General features: G+C 39.3%; 1 protein-coding gene across 1 annotated transcript in view; it reads left to right on the plus strand.

Moving 5' to 3' along the window:
- Nucleotides 1-19,444, plus strand: part of LOC140921240 (uncharacterized) — a 27,514-nt gene extending 8,070 nt beyond the window's left edge. The window contains exons 3-13 of the mRNA XM_073371219.1: nucleotides 429-536; nucleotides 920-1,144; nucleotides 1,435-1,687; nucleotides 6,164-6,301; nucleotides 6,460-6,573; nucleotides 7,451-7,512; nucleotides 8,583-8,684; nucleotides 11,066-11,181; nucleotides 12,049-12,187; nucleotides 16,610-16,730; nucleotides 17,735-19,444. Of these exons, the coding sequence (XP_073227320.1) occupies nucleotides 429-536; nucleotides 920-1,144; nucleotides 1,435-1,687; nucleotides 6,164-6,301; nucleotides 6,460-6,573; nucleotides 7,451-7,512; nucleotides 8,583-8,684; nucleotides 11,066-11,181; nucleotides 12,049-12,187; nucleotides 16,610-16,730; nucleotides 17,735-17,853 (1,497 nt within the window). The 3' untranslated portion in view covers nucleotides 17,854-19,444. The remainder of the gene's footprint in view (nucleotides 1-428; nucleotides 537-919; nucleotides 1,145-1,434; nucleotides 1,688-6,163; nucleotides 6,302-6,459; nucleotides 6,574-7,450; nucleotides 7,513-8,582; nucleotides 8,685-11,065; nucleotides 11,182-12,048; nucleotides 12,188-16,609; nucleotides 16,731-17,734) is intronic.
- Nucleotides 19,445-20,073: the final 629 nt, after the last annotated feature.

Here is a 20,073-nt window from a genome sequence, read left to right on the forward strand (position 1 = left end):
TTAGAATTCAACTCCATAAAATATTGCCAACATTTGACGAATTGAACGAGATGGAATAAGCGCGATAAAGTATGAAGCAGCGCGACTTCACTTACTAAGCCTGGACGTTTTCGTTGCCGTCGCCGTCGTTGTTGCTCAAGCTCCTTATTGTACAACACAGCAGTAACCGGTCATTTCGCCCCAGTTACTTAGTCCCCAATTTTCGAGTCATTTAGCGCGCTTCAAATATAGTATTCCTCGTTCTAGAAAAGGAGGCTAAGTAATATGCAATATGTGTAAAAATCAATTATTCTATGATTATCATGCTAAGAACAGAGGTGAGGCAATCATTTAAAAGAACTGAACCTTAAAATTTTGACGCACGTTTCTCTATACATTGTTATGTTAGGTTTCACCTGAATTAATTTTGTTGAATTTTTGCCCTGCAGTTACCAAGGAGATTGTCATCTAATGCTAATCCAATCCGAAGGTACCCCAAGACAATATCAGCAATGCAGAAGAAAGATCAGCCGGCAAGTTCTTCTTCAACGAGCGTGGTGGGTGCTCGCACAAAACTTAGTGTGTTTTTAGGTAACAGTTAAGGGATAGAGAGGCTCTGTGTTGTACTCTCAGTTGTAGTCAGAAATTGAGCTATTTCGTCTTCGGATAGCCGTGAAAGGTATTGTTTTAGTTCTCTAATGCCCATGAAGCCTCGTTTCCACGCAAATATACCATCGATCGACCTCGTTTTCAAGCAAATATGACATCGACTCCATGATGTATTGCTTGCATCCAAATATGGTAAGCGCTGGTCGGTTGTGAAGAATTATTAGAAGTTTAAAATACTTTGAATGAAAAATAAACTGTATTCTACAGCCTTGTCAAAATGAATACCACTTTTTCTTCCTGCATTGTCATTTAACAGTGGTATTTGTTTTAGGGATCAGCAGCAGAAGCCTCAGTCAACACCATCAGCTTCAAGCCTGCAAAGAAACGTGTTGCGCATGTGTCAAAGAACACCACCCCAGCTGGATCTTTGCCGAGACCTAGAATTCCTATAGAATATGGTGCTAAGGTACCTCAAAACCAACGACAGAGGTACCTTGACAGGATTGTTGATGAGTGTCTAAGAATCTATCCCACCGAAAAAGAAGCATTTGAAAAGGTAACTTTGCTTTGATGGTAGTTGCAGGTGACAAAAAGGACCCGCAATCCTAATCTCCAAGTTGTTATTACGCATGCGTCGCATGTATGTAGCCAGCATTCGTTGGGATTGCCACTAAGAAATAATGGAATGCACAGAACGCACTTTGATCACGCGCGTTTGGACCTTCTATCACTCATAATCTGGTCACGCGTGTTTTCGGTAGTGAAAGGGTTTTAAAAGACGGTCGAAGTGAGAGACCGTAAAATGTCAATTCCATTTATTTACTACTTTGGTTATTTTCTTTCCAGGCTGTGGAAGAGGAGCAAGCCTTGTACGAACGGAGCACCAGGCGGCAGGTTTACTTGAATCTCTGTGTGAATGCAATAAAGAAACTTCGAGAGATGAAGCCACAGGAGCTGCCAGTCACCTCACCTGTCGAAACCGAGACTATTACGCGAGTAGCTGTCACCAAGACTCTGCCATCAGGAGCAGTAGTGATCAGCACAAAGAGTCCAGCAAAACAAGATCAACCAGTTACCACAGCGTCAAACGATCTAACAGGTGTCAGCTTTGACTTTATTTATTTATTTGCTTGCTTTTTAAGAGTGATTTTCTTGTTTATTTATAGAATGATGATGTGAACTGCTCCCAATGTATGGGTCTTCATAGCTCAATTGGTTGAAGCACTGCAGCGCTAACGCAGAGGCCATGGGTTTGAATCCCGTTGAAGTTCCGAAATCTTTTCCGGATTAATTTGCAATTGCTTAATTTGCAATTACCACTGCGACATCATATCTTCATTTACATTTGTTTATTTTTTCTATGGGTGTCTGTCAGTTGTAGTAATTGGTAGAAATGCGCTTTGCTAAAGAAGTTGTCCTCATAGCCTTGTTTACTGTTGGTTTTGCCCAACACACATTCCCCTGGTTGTACTGGGGCTCATGAGTCATGACCCCAGGTCGAAATCGGTGACATGTACTTAAGTTATATTACTTTTTATGCCCTTTTTAGTGTATTTGTTTAATGAATTTTAGTGTATTCTTTCATTCAACCTCTGAAATCAAAGAACCCTTGATTCAAGAGCCCGCGTAGCACTTGGAATAAAAAAGGCTTTTATAAGGGTAACACAAATTATTATGATATTAAAACCAGTAGTTTGGATTGTGGACAAGAAGGAGGTTAAGAATTTTACCTGGCCGGAGGCAAACCATTTGCCTATTTACGAGCGTGACTGAGAAGCTGCACTCAGGACTATCAAGAAGAAATCCAGCTAGCGTTTAGGGAGGGGATTGAAGTCGGGGCATGCGGATTTCAATTCCAACACTCTAACCAATCGGCCAAGTTGTCTCCGTATGAGGCAACGCGTCACTTCAAGGAAAGTTTTTTTTTTCTTTTTTTTTAAACAACGTTTTTATGGACGTGGCCGTTGTCGGATCGTAAGATCCCGTTTTACGTTTACGTTCAACCTTTCATATTACCTTCACGGATTTAATTTTCGCACATAATTTTACTTGCGTGCGCATGTTAACATTATAGTCATTAGTTTAGACGGTTCAGCTATCAAACAGGTAGAATTAGCCAGATTCTTAGGAGTTCATATAGACGGAAATGTTAACTGGAAAAGTCAAATAAGTCATGTTTGCAGCAAAATTGCACAAATTCCGGTATACTTTGTCGCGTTGCTATGCAAGGTCCGTGCTACGCATTGATCTATCGATATAAGTTATGGAAACATTGCATGGGGAAACACAAACACAACAAGACTAGAACCAATAAGAAGGCTACAAAAGAAAATTGTATGGATCATCTCTTCTTCAAAATTTAAATAACACACTGGTCCTATATATAGATTAAGCCAGGGCTAAGAGCGAAGCTCTCGTTACTGTACTTAAAATTTACTCACGCAAAAAATAGTCGTGTAAATATGCTAGTCAAAACGGCGACGGCATTGAGAACGGCTAAAAAACAACAACAACAACAACGACGACGACGATAGGTCTAATTAGCAAAAAATCAGTATTGCACGTGCAGCGTACTTTTTTTTGGACTTTTCTTTGCCGTTGTTGTTGCACGACCACAGTGTGAAACTTTCTAGGTACATGTTTTACGAAGGAAATGTCGTATGTTCTCACCAAAAAATTGGCTGCTTGGCTTCCTTTTCGCTTTCTTTTTCAATGCCGCGCATGTTCAGTTTACTGACCACTAACATTTCTCATTTTCTCACCACCGCTATAAAATTTTTATGTTTTGTTTCTAACGAAATTTGTCTTCTTTGTTTGTTTGTTTTTATCTCTCGCTCTAGCTCTTTCTCTGTTATCCGCGTCAGCCTGGTCGAAAATGAGACTGGCGCGGCTTTGTTTTGTTTTTTGTTTTGTATTTTTTTCCCTCTAAAAGTCCGTAACATGGACGTCTATCATCAAGAAACAGTACACTGTCAGGTTGCATGCAGGTTCGACTCAAATTAAAAAGTCATTTCACAGTGGTTATGCTGTGGTGCGGACGGAGCGCGTACGGTCACGTGACTACCAAAATTTAGGGTCTATCCTCCCAAAGGGGTTTGCTGAGAGGTGCTGCCCAGGTATAATTATTCTATGATTCAGTCTGTGAAAGGGCAAATAAATAACTGCCAAAATGACGATGACAGTGTTTTAGTTAGTGTCATTTGAGTTTCGATGATTTTTTTTTGAGTTTGGAATCTACAAGAGCTCAGCAGAGTGACTTTCAGTATTTCAAGGAGATCTGAATTTTTCATGAGTCATGACCCTTGCATTTCACTGCATTTGGGTAAAGCGGTCTTCCTGCCAAAAATATGTAGCCAATCCATTTTTAATAGGGATTTCCTAGACTTGCCCACAAGTGGAGCTCAAACTTTTTCTCGAGCGCAAAGCGCGAGCTAGAAATTTTTTATGTTTTCGGTGGAAAAGCGAGCGGGAAAGTGGGGAAAGCTGGGGGACCTACTTACCGGAACCGGAAACGAGAAGCGAATGTCTTTGGAGAAATCAGAGAATCTCGCTCCAGTCCTCCTCCCGCTTCAGAATCCCAAGATGGCGGCTCAACCTGTTTCGAGAGTTCAGTTTCGCACTTCTTCGAAAAATGTCTTCTTCTGCAAGCGACTGGCATTGTGGCATTCAAAATTGTTTTAACATACTTGTCATGGAATATTGAAGTTAAGCAGAGTAATTGAGAATACACCACAATGCCTCTACGGCCTCTGGCTGCCTCGGAAGCACTTTCATTTTTTCTTGATCTCAAGGAGCAAGCTCTAGCTAGACGAGTGCGGCTATTTCTTCAGCAGCCATGCCTTTATGGATGATTGATTTTGACTCGGTGTTTTACTGCTTTGTTTTAGCAGTTCTGTTCTTATCTTTTGTGCTGTCTTCGCACGCTGTGTATAAGTTTAAGGAAGAAAGAAAGAGTGTATCATCAAGCAATAGAACGTGCTTGAAAATTACAGTTTCGATACATGGTTTGATTTGCGTAGTTTTATAAATTGCTATTTTTGGCGCGGCGATGAGGAGTGTCCAACAATGTGCAAGTCTTTACGATCTTTGATAACTACATTGTACTATAAATATCTTTAAGTACCCACCGTTGCTAGATCTAGAAAGGCTGGATAAGTGGCTATCACTGCAGTCTATCATACCACAGGTTACCCAGGTTTTGTAGGAACTTGTAAAGCCTGGTTTTCTCTAGTGCATAAGCAAAAGCATAAGGACATAAACAAGATGACGGAAGAAGCATCATTCTTCATTCATTCTTCTTGTGCTTATGAGCATAAGCACAAGAAGAATGAACTTGTCCATTTTTCTTGTGCTTATGCTTACTGTATGTTGCCGGTATTTTCACTTGCTTACACAAGTGCTTGTGCTTATGCTTATGCACTATTGAATACCAGGCTTTAAAGTGCAGTGTTTGCATGGGGTAAATTTACAATCCTAAAATTGTTAGGAAACACCAAATAAAAGCAGGAAATATCAAATCAAAGTTAACAAGACTTGTTATTACTGTTGTCTGGGTTGTTTGGAACTTTCATTAACCATTCAACAGTTCAACAGTAATTCAATTCCCATTGTATTAACATCCTCAGGACCATAGTAGCAGGAGTTCATTTCTGTCCAATGCCTGTATCATCATCTTGTTTATTGTATTCTTTGCTGGGGATTTAGCAGTTCAGACAAAAGGTGTACACAAAGCGAGAGTTGACTCTAAGAGAGGTGGGGGGGGGGGGGGGTTAATTCAATAATTTTTGGGTGGGGATGTACCACTTGATCCAGGGACCTTGGAAACCTTAATCAGATGTACATGTAACTCAGCTGAATTTTGCGACCCTGTAATAAAACTCCCCAAATCCCTCCCTATCCTAGAGTCATTTTTTTCTAGAAACTACAATAATATTGATGCTTTCTTTTCTGTTAAACTGCTTTGCACATAAATATGAATTTGCTGATTTCATTTTTTTTTTTACTTGTGAGTGATAGTCCCCAGGTTTCCTAGTCTAGACTAAAATCTTGAACCACTTGATCACTTTCTTTAATATATATTAATTCATAGGCCCAAACTCTGTGATTGTTATACCCTATCCCAGGCTAAACTGCTTGTTTTCATATCATATATACATGTTCCTCTGTAGCCCATATATGGTAGTATCCCTCCCCCTTCCAGGTGTCAACTGTACTCATGAGGAGGAGGCAGCATGGCCAAGTGCTTAGAGCGTCCCACTTGCAATTTGGAGGCCCTGAGTTCAAGTCCTGCTCTGACCGCTAGCTCGATTAGATCACGGTGGTCCCAAGTTCAAATCCTCGGCCACGCTTGTAAATAGCCAGCTGGTTTGTCCCTGGCCAGTTAGGGCTCTTAACCCTGTTAAGTACAACTTGAATTCTTTGTTTCAGGCATTTGCTCGGCCCCACTAGCATTAGTGCTATACATACTGCCAAGGGTAAAGAACAGTATTATAGTATATTACTCATGCAGGGGACTGAAGTTGAAGCTGAAGGATTGTGTTGTTATTAAATTTTTTGGTTTATTTTACATTTACAGAAGAGTTGATGTATGACTTTCTATCCAAGTACCTGATGAGTGAGGAAGATTTAGTTGAAAATGGCTATCCTCGGCCTTGCCAGTCAACCCCAGGAAAAGCAGTTTTCAAAGCTAATAAGGAGTCACCTTCTAAAGACTGTAAGACAGAGGGTTTTTATGCTCTGAACGGTCAACATGTTAATTAGGATGCTTTAATTTGACCATGTCAAAAAGTTAAAGCATATTTGACAATATCAGTGTCTAGTGGACAAGTGCTGACTGTTGTTCTAACATCTCTAACAACTTTGATTCTCTAGCATCAAGGAGAATATGTTGTCGCTGTGGCAAGCCCTATGTGGTCCTTGAAGATGGAGTGTACTTAAGAAAAGAAGACTGTATTTATCATGGTGGAAAACTATATCGGAGAAGAGGTAACTAAAGGCCACTCAAATTGCTTTTATGATAAAACCTTTTAGATTTGCCTTGTATGATACATGAAAAAGAAATCATGGGCTGTTCAACACTACTAGACTATGTACCAACAGAGTTGGATTCATGAGTGAAGGGGACGTTGTTTATACTTAAGATTAGAAAGAAGTGTTTCTGGTGCCAGGCATTAACTAGAATAGGCCACTTGCACTAAGAGGTCACATGACCAATGCTTCCTTTAAACAATGAGTTGGAATCTTGCTGATGCCAAAAATTGACAGAGCGCGTAAAAAATTATCTTACACTCGAAATTTGAGAGGAAACGCATTTAAGGGAGATATTTTATGGCACTTTGATTTTTTAACAAAGTAGTATCATTTGTATTGGCCGCCATGTTGGAGGGCATCCTCTTGCCCTCCTACATGGCGGCCAAAACTACTTTTTGCTTAGATCTTGTTAAACGTTTGATAGTTACGCTCAGATGTGCTATAAACATTCCCACATCAACTTTTCAACATTTTCCTTGAAGTTTAAGTGCAAAATTTGTGTTCAGAAAAAGGTAATTCATAATTTTAAAAATCACATTTTGGTCATGTGACCAGCTATGAACTCACTCATTTTAAGAAAATGGTGCAGGTTTGAAAAACCAAATCACTATTATTTTGTTAAAAATAGGACCCACTAATCGTTTTTTGAAGAAAAAACCACATAACTTTCATTTTCATAAAACAATGCCACATTACCTCTTAGTGCAAATGGCCTATTGCTTGTAATAAAACATACTTACCATACTTGTACTGTATTTCTTAAACAACGTAACTGAAGGGATTCCAGCAACTTGTAGATATTACACTAGTAAGGTTCTGTTATTTTCCTCAGGGGAACAGAGTTATTCATGCTGTCAGGGAGATGCAGGCAGTCCTGGCTGCTGTGTTGGAAAGGTAAGACTTGACGTTGTTTTCCTGATATTTCTCAAAGAAGAGCTTTAAAGGCGGGCATAAATAGCGCCATACTCACATTGATAATAGAACATTTTCACTTGTGTGGTGTGATTTTGAACGCAAATATGGCTGTGCCATTGCTCTATTGCAGTGAAACACTTATGAAGGCAAAACCACAATGACAAACCAGAGAGGGACAGCTGGATCTTTAGTAGCGGGGTTCGTACAGGTCATGGAAAACCTGGAGAGTCATGGAATTTAAGAATTTCATTTTCCAGGCCTGGAATTTAATTGTCGGTCCTTGAAAGTCATGGAAAATTTAAGTTTTATTTGATAGATAAGTTACCGCAGATGACAAGGCAAGGACAATGTCAGATAGCGAAGAGTAATTAAACAGTGCAAACGGCATGTATTTGTGGTGGACGCCAGAGTTTGTGTCTGTTGAACTGTTTTGGTCAAAAAATACTTTAAAATAAGGAAAGTTTTGGAATTTTTGAAACTGACAGCTAAACCTAAGGTCTTGGAAAACTTGAAAAGGTCATTGAAAAAGTCATGGAAAGTCATGGAATTTGAAGAGCTTAAAAGAGTAGTAACTCTGTAGTAGACCTGGATCAGTAAAATCTTGAGTACCAAATTTTAACATTAAAACAGTGAATTGATCCTTACAACAGGAGGAGTGATGGAAAAATATAGAAAGAAAACACAATTAAAGTAGTGAATTATATTTGTCTGATATTTCAGTTTGCAATGCAAACTTTCAACGAGGGCTATAAAAGAAACATGAATACAGAATGATACAAGATGAACGTTACATATGCGAGATTTGAATACATAGCACAGATGCACAGGGAGCCCAAAGTAGGAAATTTGTCATATAAGCTTCAAACCATCTCACTTAAATAAAGGATAACTGTTACTTCAGTATTTACTGTTTTGAGTAGATATGCTCTTGTACAAACTGTATGCTACCATTTGTTCACAGTACACTGTATAAAACACAAAATCGTCAGAGGCTGTATTTTGCTGTTCTGCCACTTGTAACTCAGTTGTTTCTTGTTTAAACTTTTAAGGTTCATGTTAGTGATGGTACAGGAAACACTGATGGCTTTATGACAACAATAAGAAGTCCACTGTCTGATCATAGAAAGGTCTATGCCATGGATTGTGAAATGGTACAAGTATTGTTCACTATCTACTCTCTTGAGCTGCCCTCAGTTTTTGTGATTTTTATGCAACTGTTTTAAAGTCATTGGTCATGATTCACTCAACCATAAAAAGATTAGATATAATTTACACTGATCTACTAGGCTGAGCTGACTTTATATGGATAGTGAACTGGAGGGGGTACGTGATATTTTAAAGATGAGGCCAAATTATCACAGTCAAACTTGTTTTTGTAAGTAAACCTGTATTAAGCAGTCACCCTCTATGAAGTGATCACTTTCCAAAGTCCCGGAAATCATTTGCCGTAATCATCAATCATTTTACTTTATTAACTGACCAATGGTATGGTTAAGTGGTCGCCTCCATTAAGCAGCAAGGTCACCTTTTTCAAAGTCCCAACAAGTTATTTTTTTATTGTCTTTACCCTCTATTAGAAGATAAACAATTGCTTTGACAAGATAAACCCTGCTAGTGCAACAGATACTTTAAACACTGTGTTTAGGTGTTTAGTGGTCCTTTACTTCCTTTCTTTTGACCCAAGAAGAGGTACAGACCTTCTGAGGTCAACTTGTCATGTGATAGATATTTCTCTCCTACGCTGTCTTCATTTCCTTGAATAACTCGCAGGTCCAAGGGTCAAACCTGTATTATGCAGTCAATAAACCATCCCTCAAGGGACTGTACATCCAGAATAACTCTTCTGCACTAAAATTAACCCTACTCAAAAATCATTTTGGCCTAAAAGTAACTCGAACGTTATTTATATCTACTTTACATAAATGCAAAGTATGTAAATGGACAAGTAAAATATTTATACTTATTTTTTATACTAAAAGACCTCCTCGGCTCTTTGTTTTAGTGGGGAATATAACAAAAGAAACTAATTTTCTCGACTTTGCACCTCAAATGAATGTGAACTCTTTTGTTTAATTACACTCAGTATTGGCATTAAGGTTTTCTTTTTAGTCAGTATACAGTCAAACCCAGTTAAGGTCCATAGAAAGTGTCTCTATCAACACTGTGAAAGCTTTGAACTCAGGAGTCATTTCAAAAGTTTCTGAATCGTGGCCAACAGTAACCAACGCCGTACAAACTACTTATTGACGAGATCAAGCAAAACTAACTACGAGAGAACGACTGGAGAACTGACAATTTGACTAACAATAGACGACTGTTTAACTGTGACAATAGACGGATCGAAACGCACCAATTACTGATTACGAGTCTTCATGGCCAATAACATCGCTGCTTAACTGACAGACGACCAATAACATCGCGACGTAATTGACCAATCAGATCAATAACCAGAGTATGATACCATCAACTGACGTGATACAACTCACTTTGACTCTGAAGATGACTACCGCACAGGTTGTCGAAACGTCAGTCATTGTCAACAACAACAGTCCTATTCAGGACTACGTCCACCCGGACGATCAAACTCAATCTACTGTTGTATTAACACTGTTTCCTTTTTAAACCAAACATGTTTCTAAAGTCAGAAATACACCTCGCCTATTGTTTGAACAAAATACTAAGGAAACAAAAGAGCACATTGCAACGTGAAATTAAACATCCCTAACCTTCCCAAAGCCAATTTGATTTAAGAATGAAAATTCTAATTAATGTAATTATTTTCAACTCCCCGGTAATGAGGTGTGTCCGTATTAAGCAACTGTCCATAAAGAAGAGTTAGACTGTTTATTTAAAATGGTCTTTTGTTTGATTTTAGAATAAAAATGCTTATAGATGGAATAATTTTCAACTCCTTAATTACAAAAGGCCCTACAGAAATATTTCACACCATACTACAGACGTCTTGAAATCACAAATTTCCAGTCAAGCCAGGTCAAGCCTACAACCCAAGATGCCATTAATGGATTTATTACTCGAAGGTTGATCCGTTAGTAGATTTCACGTTCGTTCCTGCATTCGTGCGTGAGTAATGAGCAGGGAATTCACACGCGAGGTAATTATGAAATTTCTACTGGCTCAGTATTCTTGAATTTGGTGCAAAGCCTTCAAAGCAGTATTGTCCATTCAAAGATTTTTCTGTCTGACTGAATACAGAGAAGTTATTGTAAAATACTCACTCCTCATTACGCATGCAGGAATGCAGATTTGAACTTTATACTGGTTGCGGCAACGACTAGCGCTGGATTCATTTTTCAACTAAGTGATTCATTAATGGAATCTTGGGGGATACGCTTGACCTGGCTTGACCGTAACTGGCCTTGCAGCTTTCTTGTCACTTCTTGGTAACCTCCAAGGTCCCTAGATTCCACTTATGGCGATCAAAATTATAAGCCATCTACTGTCCATTGTTTAAACTGCTTTGAAGCTTTACAACATCAATTGTTCTAACAAACTGTTAAATTATTGTTGATAGTGTTACACCACTGCTGGACTTGAGCTAACTCGGATTACAGTGGTAAACTGGAATTTAGAAGGAGTCTATGATACATTTGTTAGGCCTGAAAGACCCATTGTTGACTACAATACAAGGTAGTTGAATTAATTATTCCTTACGCTCAGCCTCTTCTTTTTACATCGACAATCAATGGCTGATTCATTTCCTTTAAATTTTCACAGCGGTTCCTCTCTTTTGACGCTTGCATTTGTCAGCTTTACAGTCTCATGGCTGAATATATGACAGAAAGCCATTACTGGTAGTTTGCTCAATTGAATTTTAAATTCTGAGGAACTTTTGAGGAATTGTAGCCTGCGAAAACATCCGTTTCTCCTCGCTCTTCGCCGCTGGGGACGTTTCGCGCGGAGGAACGTCTGCGACTCAGCGACAGAAATTCCATACTGATGACGTAAAACCTGTCCGGAATCCGGTCAGAAGCGTTGATTGGTCGACGCAGCAGTTACATTGTTTTAGCTATTGTTTATGAATGACAGACAAAAGACAAAAGGCCACAAAGGTCAAATGTAAACGCGAAGAATCTGTAACAAAACCGTCAATATTTGTGGAATATAGCCTTCTCTAGAAGAAGCATTTTTTGCTGGAGCTCGTGGGCAGATCAACACAACACTTTACCAAAATCGACCAGAAGACACGCAGAATTAGACAAATATATATTTGGAACCCCATGACTACAGGATTTATTATGTAAACATTGATTTGCGTCATCAGTATGGAATTTCTTCCGCTGAGTCGCAGACGTTCCTCCTCGCGAAACGTCCCCAGCGACGAAGAGCGAGGAGAAACGGATGTTTTTGCAGGCTAGAGGAATTGTAAATTGTTTTCCAAAGTGTTGTTAAATTGTCCAAATACTGCCTAAGGTTGGCTTTGTTCTCCCCTACCCTTTACTCTGTCAACAAATTCGTGGCTGGAATATTGATTTTCTGTAAAATGCTCTTTGTTAGGTTTAGTGGAGTAACAGAAGAGTCATTACGTGGTGTGAGTACTACTATTCGGGAAGTACAAGCTGTGTTGTTGAGCATGATTCATAAGGACACCATATTGGTAGGACATAGCTTAGAGAGTGACCTCAAGGCAACCAAGGTAATTTGGAATTCTAAGCGATTTGACTTAGAAGTAATAAATTCAGTCAAAATATTTCCGCTGAATCGCTAAGCCTTCACCCGTCTGGTCGATTTTTGGTCGATTTTTTCCTGAGGAGGGAGGGGGGGGGGGTGGGGCTGTTGGCACTCCAGTCTCCCAGTAGCCTAGTTGCATAGTGCTTACTCTTGTTATTTTAGGCAACGAGGTTAAAACAGTCATGCTCCTCGTTGTCAAAAAAAATCGTAATTAATTTTTAGATGGGAGCAATTGATTATACAGATCACTCCATTTATAAGTGCTTCCTCTCTACTTGTTAAGGATAGCGTTTTAATCTTCCTACCATTAGTATGTTTGTCCAGTCCTTGGTAGTTGCGCGCTTTTTTTCTCTTCTTTAATTAATAAATTTATCTTTAAAAAAATGTTTGTTCAGTCTCTTTACGTATTTTCTGCAGGAGACTTGGTTCTGTCAATATAGATGTAAGGGCGTGTTATCTGTGAAAGCAAATGTTTTCAAAAATAATGGCCTCCCGCGCCTCGTCATTACATGTACAGGCTCTCGCTATTAAGAAAACTAACTTAGCTCACGGTCCCTCTTAGGTGGTGAACCTCTGTTTGACGGTTAGTTTGGAATCCCCTACGGGTGACTATTGAAACAGATTTAACTTGAGCTTTCAGTTCTCACAAAACATTAAGGACATTCTCGGAACAATGGCGTGGAAGTGGATGGTTACAAATTTTGTTTTCTTGTAACAATTTGACGTTTTCTCGATTGTTGCAAGAAATCAAATCTGTGACTGTCTCTGACTCTGTTCCACTTCTTCTAAGAGGAAACGTATCATGGACTTTCAGGTTAAACTCGTTGCCCTTTTATTATTATTATTATTATTATTATTATTATTATTATTATTATTATTATTATTATTATTATTATTACTATTATTATTACTATTATTATTATTATTATTATTATTATTATTATTATTATGTCGCAGTAGGAAACTTTGGAATGCTGTCCACATTATGAGTAGTATAGGGCGCATAGCGTAACCTACACCACTTGAGAAGCTATACTTAGAAGTAAAAAAAGGTCGATACGAAACCTAATACGATCCTAAAATACATAATGATATTAATCTCTCTACGTAAAAAGCCAATTTAGAATATTATTAAATTCTGATACTCTGTAAAACATACGCTAAGACATGATGATATGATTATCTCTAATAGTTTTATTGCTTAGACTGTTGACCGCCCTCTGTTGTCTTTTTTATTGTATCGTTATTATTACTTTTCTTTTTTTCAATTAACTTGGGAGTACATGCTTGTCGCTACTACTTGATGAAAACAAGTCAAGCATCCTAAATAGCAATTTTCTGTTACCGAGTTCATTTTACTATTTTTCACCTAAACAATTAGTGCGGTTATTATTTGGGCGTCGCCCAAATAGAGTAATCAAGTTCGCTTGTTTTGATTCAAAATTGCAATGGGCACGCAATACGTGCGAACGTAAACAACTGTTTAAAACAAGCCAAGCGACGCGGATGTCTGCCGCGCGATGTGTCACGACACAGCATTTATGCGCGTTACAATACGTCCCACAGCTAACGCACGGCAAACAAATCGGCAATAGAAAACAAACGCATTGAAAAGGCAAGGTACACCGAGTGAAAGAAGCTATTAAATAATTTACACTTTCCCTTTTGAAAATTATTGTCCTCGCAGCACACGGCGTGAATGTTTTCACCCCGGACCATAGGTACCGGTCATTGCCCTTTTTTATTGTACCGACTATTCAGTGCCGGTAATGTCTTATACCGAGAGTGTGATAATATTTTTGCCCTCAGTTTTTGAGAGCCAATAAAGATGTCACGCAAACGTCTGTGATCGTTCATGAGACAAATAAGGGTAACATTGAATGAAGTATAATTTCATTGCAGATCTCGGGAAAAGAGGTGATTTCTTAAATCTTACTGCGCGAATGATTTCGTAAACAAGTTGCATTCTCTCACGTTCGAACCCAAAAAGAGGCAGAGTTCAACATCTGCACGTGCAAACCGCGTTCGTGAAGGGTATTTTTAGACCCTTGGGTTAATTAGATTAAGGGCCTGTTTACATGGAGTGGGGGACCCTGGTCTAGTGGGGTAGGTTTCTTTTGTTTCGTGTCCCCCAGAGCGTGAAAACAAAAGAAACCAACCCCACTGGACCGGGGTCCCCCACTCCATATAAACAGGGTCTAAGTCGTTTTCTCTCATACACGAACCACGAAAGTGGCAAATTCCAAAGCTTTCACGTGCAAACTGCGTGACAGTAAAACTCACAGTGAGGGCCTGATCACATGAGCCGGGCTGGCTAGCTCTTGCCGAGGTGACTTTTATCCCGGTACTACATGAAAAGGGCCAGCCCGGAACCGCCATTTTTATATAGCGGTTGCAAGCAATGCGCATGAGCAGTGTGTTACCCGCTGTCCTGTTTCTCGCTTGGTTTATTGGCCAGGCAGTTCGGCAAACGTGATTACTTGGAAAATATCCACCCTGGATCCCGGCATCACAATACTGGGATCCCAGCTAACCGGGCTGGCTCGGTGGTCATGTAATCGCAAAGTTGATTTTTGTTGCGTTTAACTAAGGTGCCGAGATCTCTGCAAAGCGAGCCAGCCCAGGCTCATGTGATCAGGCCCTTAGTTCTATAGCCAAATTTTATACCCTCCCCCATGGGCTCACCGATTTTTCAAAGCCCCTGAACACACACGCACAAAGTTTTTATCCCCACCCCCTCAACATCTTCACACCCGCTTCTCTATATTAAATGAACTTTTCCTTATCCACGTTCTCTCCATACAAATATTATCAAAAGTGACCGAAAACCAATCCTAAACAGAAAGCCTAGCAATGTTTGAAATAAGTACAAGTATGTTTTCGACTATTGATAAGATCTTTCACAACCACTTCATTTCAACAGACCTTAACTACGCTATCCCTTCAAAACCAAATTGTACTCATCTTTTATGTCTGCCGCCTTTCGTAACCAGTCTGCTCTACTAACTATGGCCAAATCTAAACAATCTTCTTTGCAAACAACTGTATTAAATAATAACCTACGTATTGCACAAACCCGAAGATTCGGTGTAAGATTTTAGCAATAGATTACAGGGGCAGATCTAGGGGGAGGGTGCAGGGGGTGCGCACCCCCCCCCCCCCCCCGAGATGACCTGCGGTTTTCTAATACAACTGGTATTCTGCAAAAAAAAAAAAACTATGTGGTTTATTGGTGTTGAAGTAGAGCAAGAGACGAGTGCAACCCCTCCTAAAAAAAATCCTGGATCCGCCCCTGGATTAGCCTGTGTTGCAGCCGGCCCACGCAGTCGTCTAAACCATTTTAATTACAGAAGGTTTAGAGCGTCTGCGACGTAGGCAACAATGGATATGAGCACTCAAGAGGTTGGGACAATTCGAGACAGTTATATGCAAACCCGAGACGAAGTCGAGGGTTTTCATAACTGTCGAGAATTCTCCCAACCCTTCGAGTGTTTATAATCAGGCTGTGCAAATACAGGAAAAAAGTTTTCTATTGGTTTTATAAATTAACTTTCGCGAGACAAAAACGCAAAACTCTTTGTTATGGCGCTGATTAAAAGAGAAATTCTCACCAGTCGTGAAGTCGTGTACACGAAGTCTTGCTCGCGTAATCAGTTCTTGTTTTGCAGACAAGAGGCTTTCCAAAGTACGGATTTTTCTCGCTTGAAATGTCAGCTTAAGCGAATAAAAATTGACAAAGCATGTTTTGGAAAGATTTTCCAAGTTTCAACCGACGAGGGAATGGGTAAATAAAGTGAACTTGTGGAGTTTTCAACTCAAGAACGTTTTCAGATTTGTGCTTGCCTGATTAGCGCGCGAAAAGCAAAACATCTTGACGTCCCAACCATGTTTACATACTCCCATGCAAACACGCCTCTCGGCCAATCAGAGCGCGCGTACTATCTTACCTATTTTATAAAAGTGACTAATAAGACGAGCTTGTAAGAGCCACTCTAGGTTTGAATAATTAGCCTCACCCCCACCCCCCCCCCCCCTAAAAGTGTAGTAGGATTTGACACGAGTTGAATAGGCTCGATTTTCGCCGTCTCCCGGGTTTGCGGGCTCATTTTTCCGAACAGCGGCTGGTAATCGAGCCTACGAGTAGAACAGAGAACACAACACTTTAATCACTACGAGACAGACTATAAATCTATTCTGGTACAGAAGCTACGCATGTGTTATTCCCCTGAGCGGTTCACACCGGTTTTTAGTATCATTTACTTCTTATATGACGGCATAAACTGTCCCACTACAAAAAAGAGAGATGTAATCAATCCTCCTAAGGAGCTTAGAAGAATTCTGTTATTGATTTTCCATAACCTTCAAAACTGGTTTTTTTTTTTCTCAGTTAATTCACAGTAAAGTAGTGGACACTTCTATCGTATTTCCCCACCGACTGGGCCCTCCTTACAAGAGAGCACTGCGCAATCTCATGGCAGATTACCTTAAGAAAATTATTCAGGATAGTGGTGAGCTGTGAAAAATATTTCTCTTGGATTTAGCGTTAGCAAAGGAATTACTTTTAAATGACAAACGTACCGTAAATCCTCTATTAATCCCCTCGGGGAGCTTATTTATTTCGAACGCATATAAGGGGTGGGGGGGGGGGGTTAATAGAGACGAGGGGCTTATTTAATTTGGCAAAGACGATGATATTAGTTCTCCATAAAGAACTAGAATTAGACTGCGAGCAGTCTCTTATTTTTCTTTGGAGGTACCCAGTAATTTGCATAATTTTAACTTTTCGTTCAAGACGTTGAAGGTCATGCGCGCAGCCAGGATCAAAAACAAGTCCACTTGGTGAAGAAACCACCCTGGACCAGTCCACACGAAGTTTTACGGTCGTGATTGGTTAATACAGTCCAACATTTATTAGTTAAGAATGATAAGGGGGAGTGGGGAGGGCGGGGCTTGAAAGAGAGGGGGGTTTACTAACTTTCTTCCACTGAAAAGGGGGACTTACTTGAGAGGGGTGGCGTAATAGAGGATTTACGGTAAGCTTGGTGACAAAGATATATGTCTGTTAAGCATCTTATTTTAACGTGAAAACAATAGTGACTGACTTTGAAAACTGTCACGCTGAACAGTTTTAAAAGCCCGGAAGTAATCCGTTATAAAAATTACAGCCTCGTGGAATAGAAATGTCTCCTAAGCATTCTACTTGAAATTGCTAATAACAGTGATGAACTTTGCAAAGTTTATGGCTAAGAAAGGCAAGTTTCAAAACTCCGATTAGAATCGTTTTGAATCTTCTTCAATTTTGCCCACCCATGCCTTTCTTTTGTATTTGTTCTGTTCTTTAACCTCCCTTCAATGTTGTAAGCGAATATTTAAGCGTTTCAGTCAATATGGTGACCAGTTCCGAACTTCCCACTGTCTGTGTTAGGTTAACGTTCGTAACACAGTTCCTTTAACCAAAAAGTTTGTGCACAAAGCATGTACTAACTGGAGACCATGTACTGTTGTATTTTAGTCGAGGGACACGACAGCCATGAAGATGCCAGAGCCTGTTTAGAACTGATGAGATGGAAAGTGAAAGAAGATATGAAAAGAACAGCGAGGCACAAGTCACCTCGCTTGTCGCTTGGCTAGGGCATAACATATTTACCTCTATCAAATCGGCAAATGTTAGTTCATTTGTCCAGTCTGTGTGAAATTGTTTTATTGGTGAACCGTCTGGCAAGGAATAGTTTGGTTGTTTAATTTACATAAAATGTATCTATGCTGAAATAGAGAAACTATCACTCTAGTGTTGCAGGTATGCAAGAATAACTTAAAATCCATAATTGTCTTGTTGTAGACCTTATTCACGATACTCACTATCCTTTCACGCTCATTAGTGTTGATGGGATAAAAGTAATGTCACGCGGTATTTCAGGGAGCAAACAAGTGGTAAAATTTGCCAAATAGTCTTAACTATGACAAAATTCTCAAATCTGATCGGCAATATCAACTGCCCTGATTTCAGCCTTAATAGGACAGTTTAATAGGACATACGCGCCATCACACGCGCGCTTAAATGGCCTTTCTTTCACTGCTAGCAAAAAAATATATGTCTTGGAATTTCTCGTGTTTTGATTTTAAAAAAAAGAGCCTTATATATCACAAATTTTGTTAAAGTTACGATTAATTGGTATCAGAATTTCGTGTCGTCCAATTCGGTCTGTACTCATGCTCGTGATTAAACAAATCGGACGACCGCATATTGTTAATCATTCGTATGATTACAGACCGAACTGGACTCCAGTCCTGTTACCATTAGTAATACGAGTAATCGCAGTCGACTTTGCCTTTATTCTCACAAAATGAGACCGCGATTGATGACTGGTATCGTGAATAAGGGCTATTGCTGTTTAGTAAAATCTAACTAGTGGTCTGTTATAAATGCTTCGTTCTGATTGGTTGAGCTACTACTAGGCTATATGTTATATCCCACTAGTAGCGAAAAGCGCGGGCTTTTTGGCGGCAAAAAGGGATTAAAGTCTAGCTTTAACTAGCCAATTTTTTTTTCATTCTCGTTATTTTTGACCAACTATAGTTGGATTTTACCAAAACAATTATTCCTCTCGCCCTCATGGCCTCTGAGTCAATAGCCCATTCTGCCTTCGGCCTCATGGGCTATTGACTCAGAGCCCATTCGGGTTCGAGGAATAATTGTTAATAAGTATTTCTTGTTGTGTCTCTACACTAAGGGTCAATTTGCTTGCGTGGGTAACAAAATTCGTTTTTGCCTCTTGGAGGCACCAGAACGATAAATCACACCAGTCTCTTTACAGCAATGTTTTGTCTACTAGGCTTCTGTCCTAACCAAACGTCTGTTATATTGGCTTTCGTTGCCCTCCCTAAATTTTCTTGTTCCGTTGGTGTTTTTGAATGTTCTTCTTAACCTCAGCTGTGATCACACAAAAATTTGGGTTTCTACGATCGATTCTTTGATCGCAGTAAAACAAAGAGCGAACCTTGTAGCGTCTCTTTGCAAACGTTTTGGAAAAAGAAATAAAAAGTTACATCCCAAATGACTAAGTATACTTCATTATCTGTGAACATCAAAACCATACATTCGAAAGCCCCAGATACAGGGATTTGCGTTTCGCGAACTAGGTAAACTTCCATATTCAGTTTGTACTTTGTCCTTATTTATGTAAAACCATTAATATATCAAAAATAAAGTAATATTTATTTATATCTTGGTTTATGATGTAACTAAAATAACAAAGTACAATGTCAGAGGAAATTGCTGTTTTAAGTCAATTGTCAGTGAATTGTGTGCAAAATTCACCACTTACTGTTTTTACCCATTAATAACGTTCCTGTAGCGTTATGAAGAAACTATGAAACAAATTTCTGGTCCCATGTCCCAATTGGGGCTTTTAATTTCCAATGTTAACAAACGATCATTTGCAAAGTAGAAGTGACGTAATGACAATACGGGGCTAAAACTTACAAAATTTTTTTTTAAGATGAATTAAAATAAATGTTATCCTGAAAATATTACATAAGTCAAAGCAAAGATGCCCAAAATTACCTACGGGAGCGACGTTTAAAAGAATCAATGTTCATACCGTTCTTCTTATCCTCGTTTAACTGATTCCTAATGCTGTTAATTGCGCAGAAGAAAAATATAAATGGTCTCTGCGCAGTCAACGTTGTCGAAAACGTAGTGTCTAAGTGATCCTTCTGTCTTCCGTGTGACTGTGAATATTTTAAAAAACGTTAATAACCAGTATGGTCTCAAGGTAAATTGCGGGAAGGCCAAAAAATTGCATATCGAATTTTAAAACCATGGTTACCGTCACGAAACTGTGACATGTA

The sequence above is a fragment of the Porites lutea genome, chromosome 12 (assembly GCF_958299795.1).
Source record: "Porites lutea chromosome 12, jaPorLute2.1, whole genome shotgun sequence".
Classification (NCBI taxonomy): Eukaryota; Metazoa; Cnidaria; class Anthozoa; order Scleractinia; family Poritidae; genus Porites; species Porites lutea.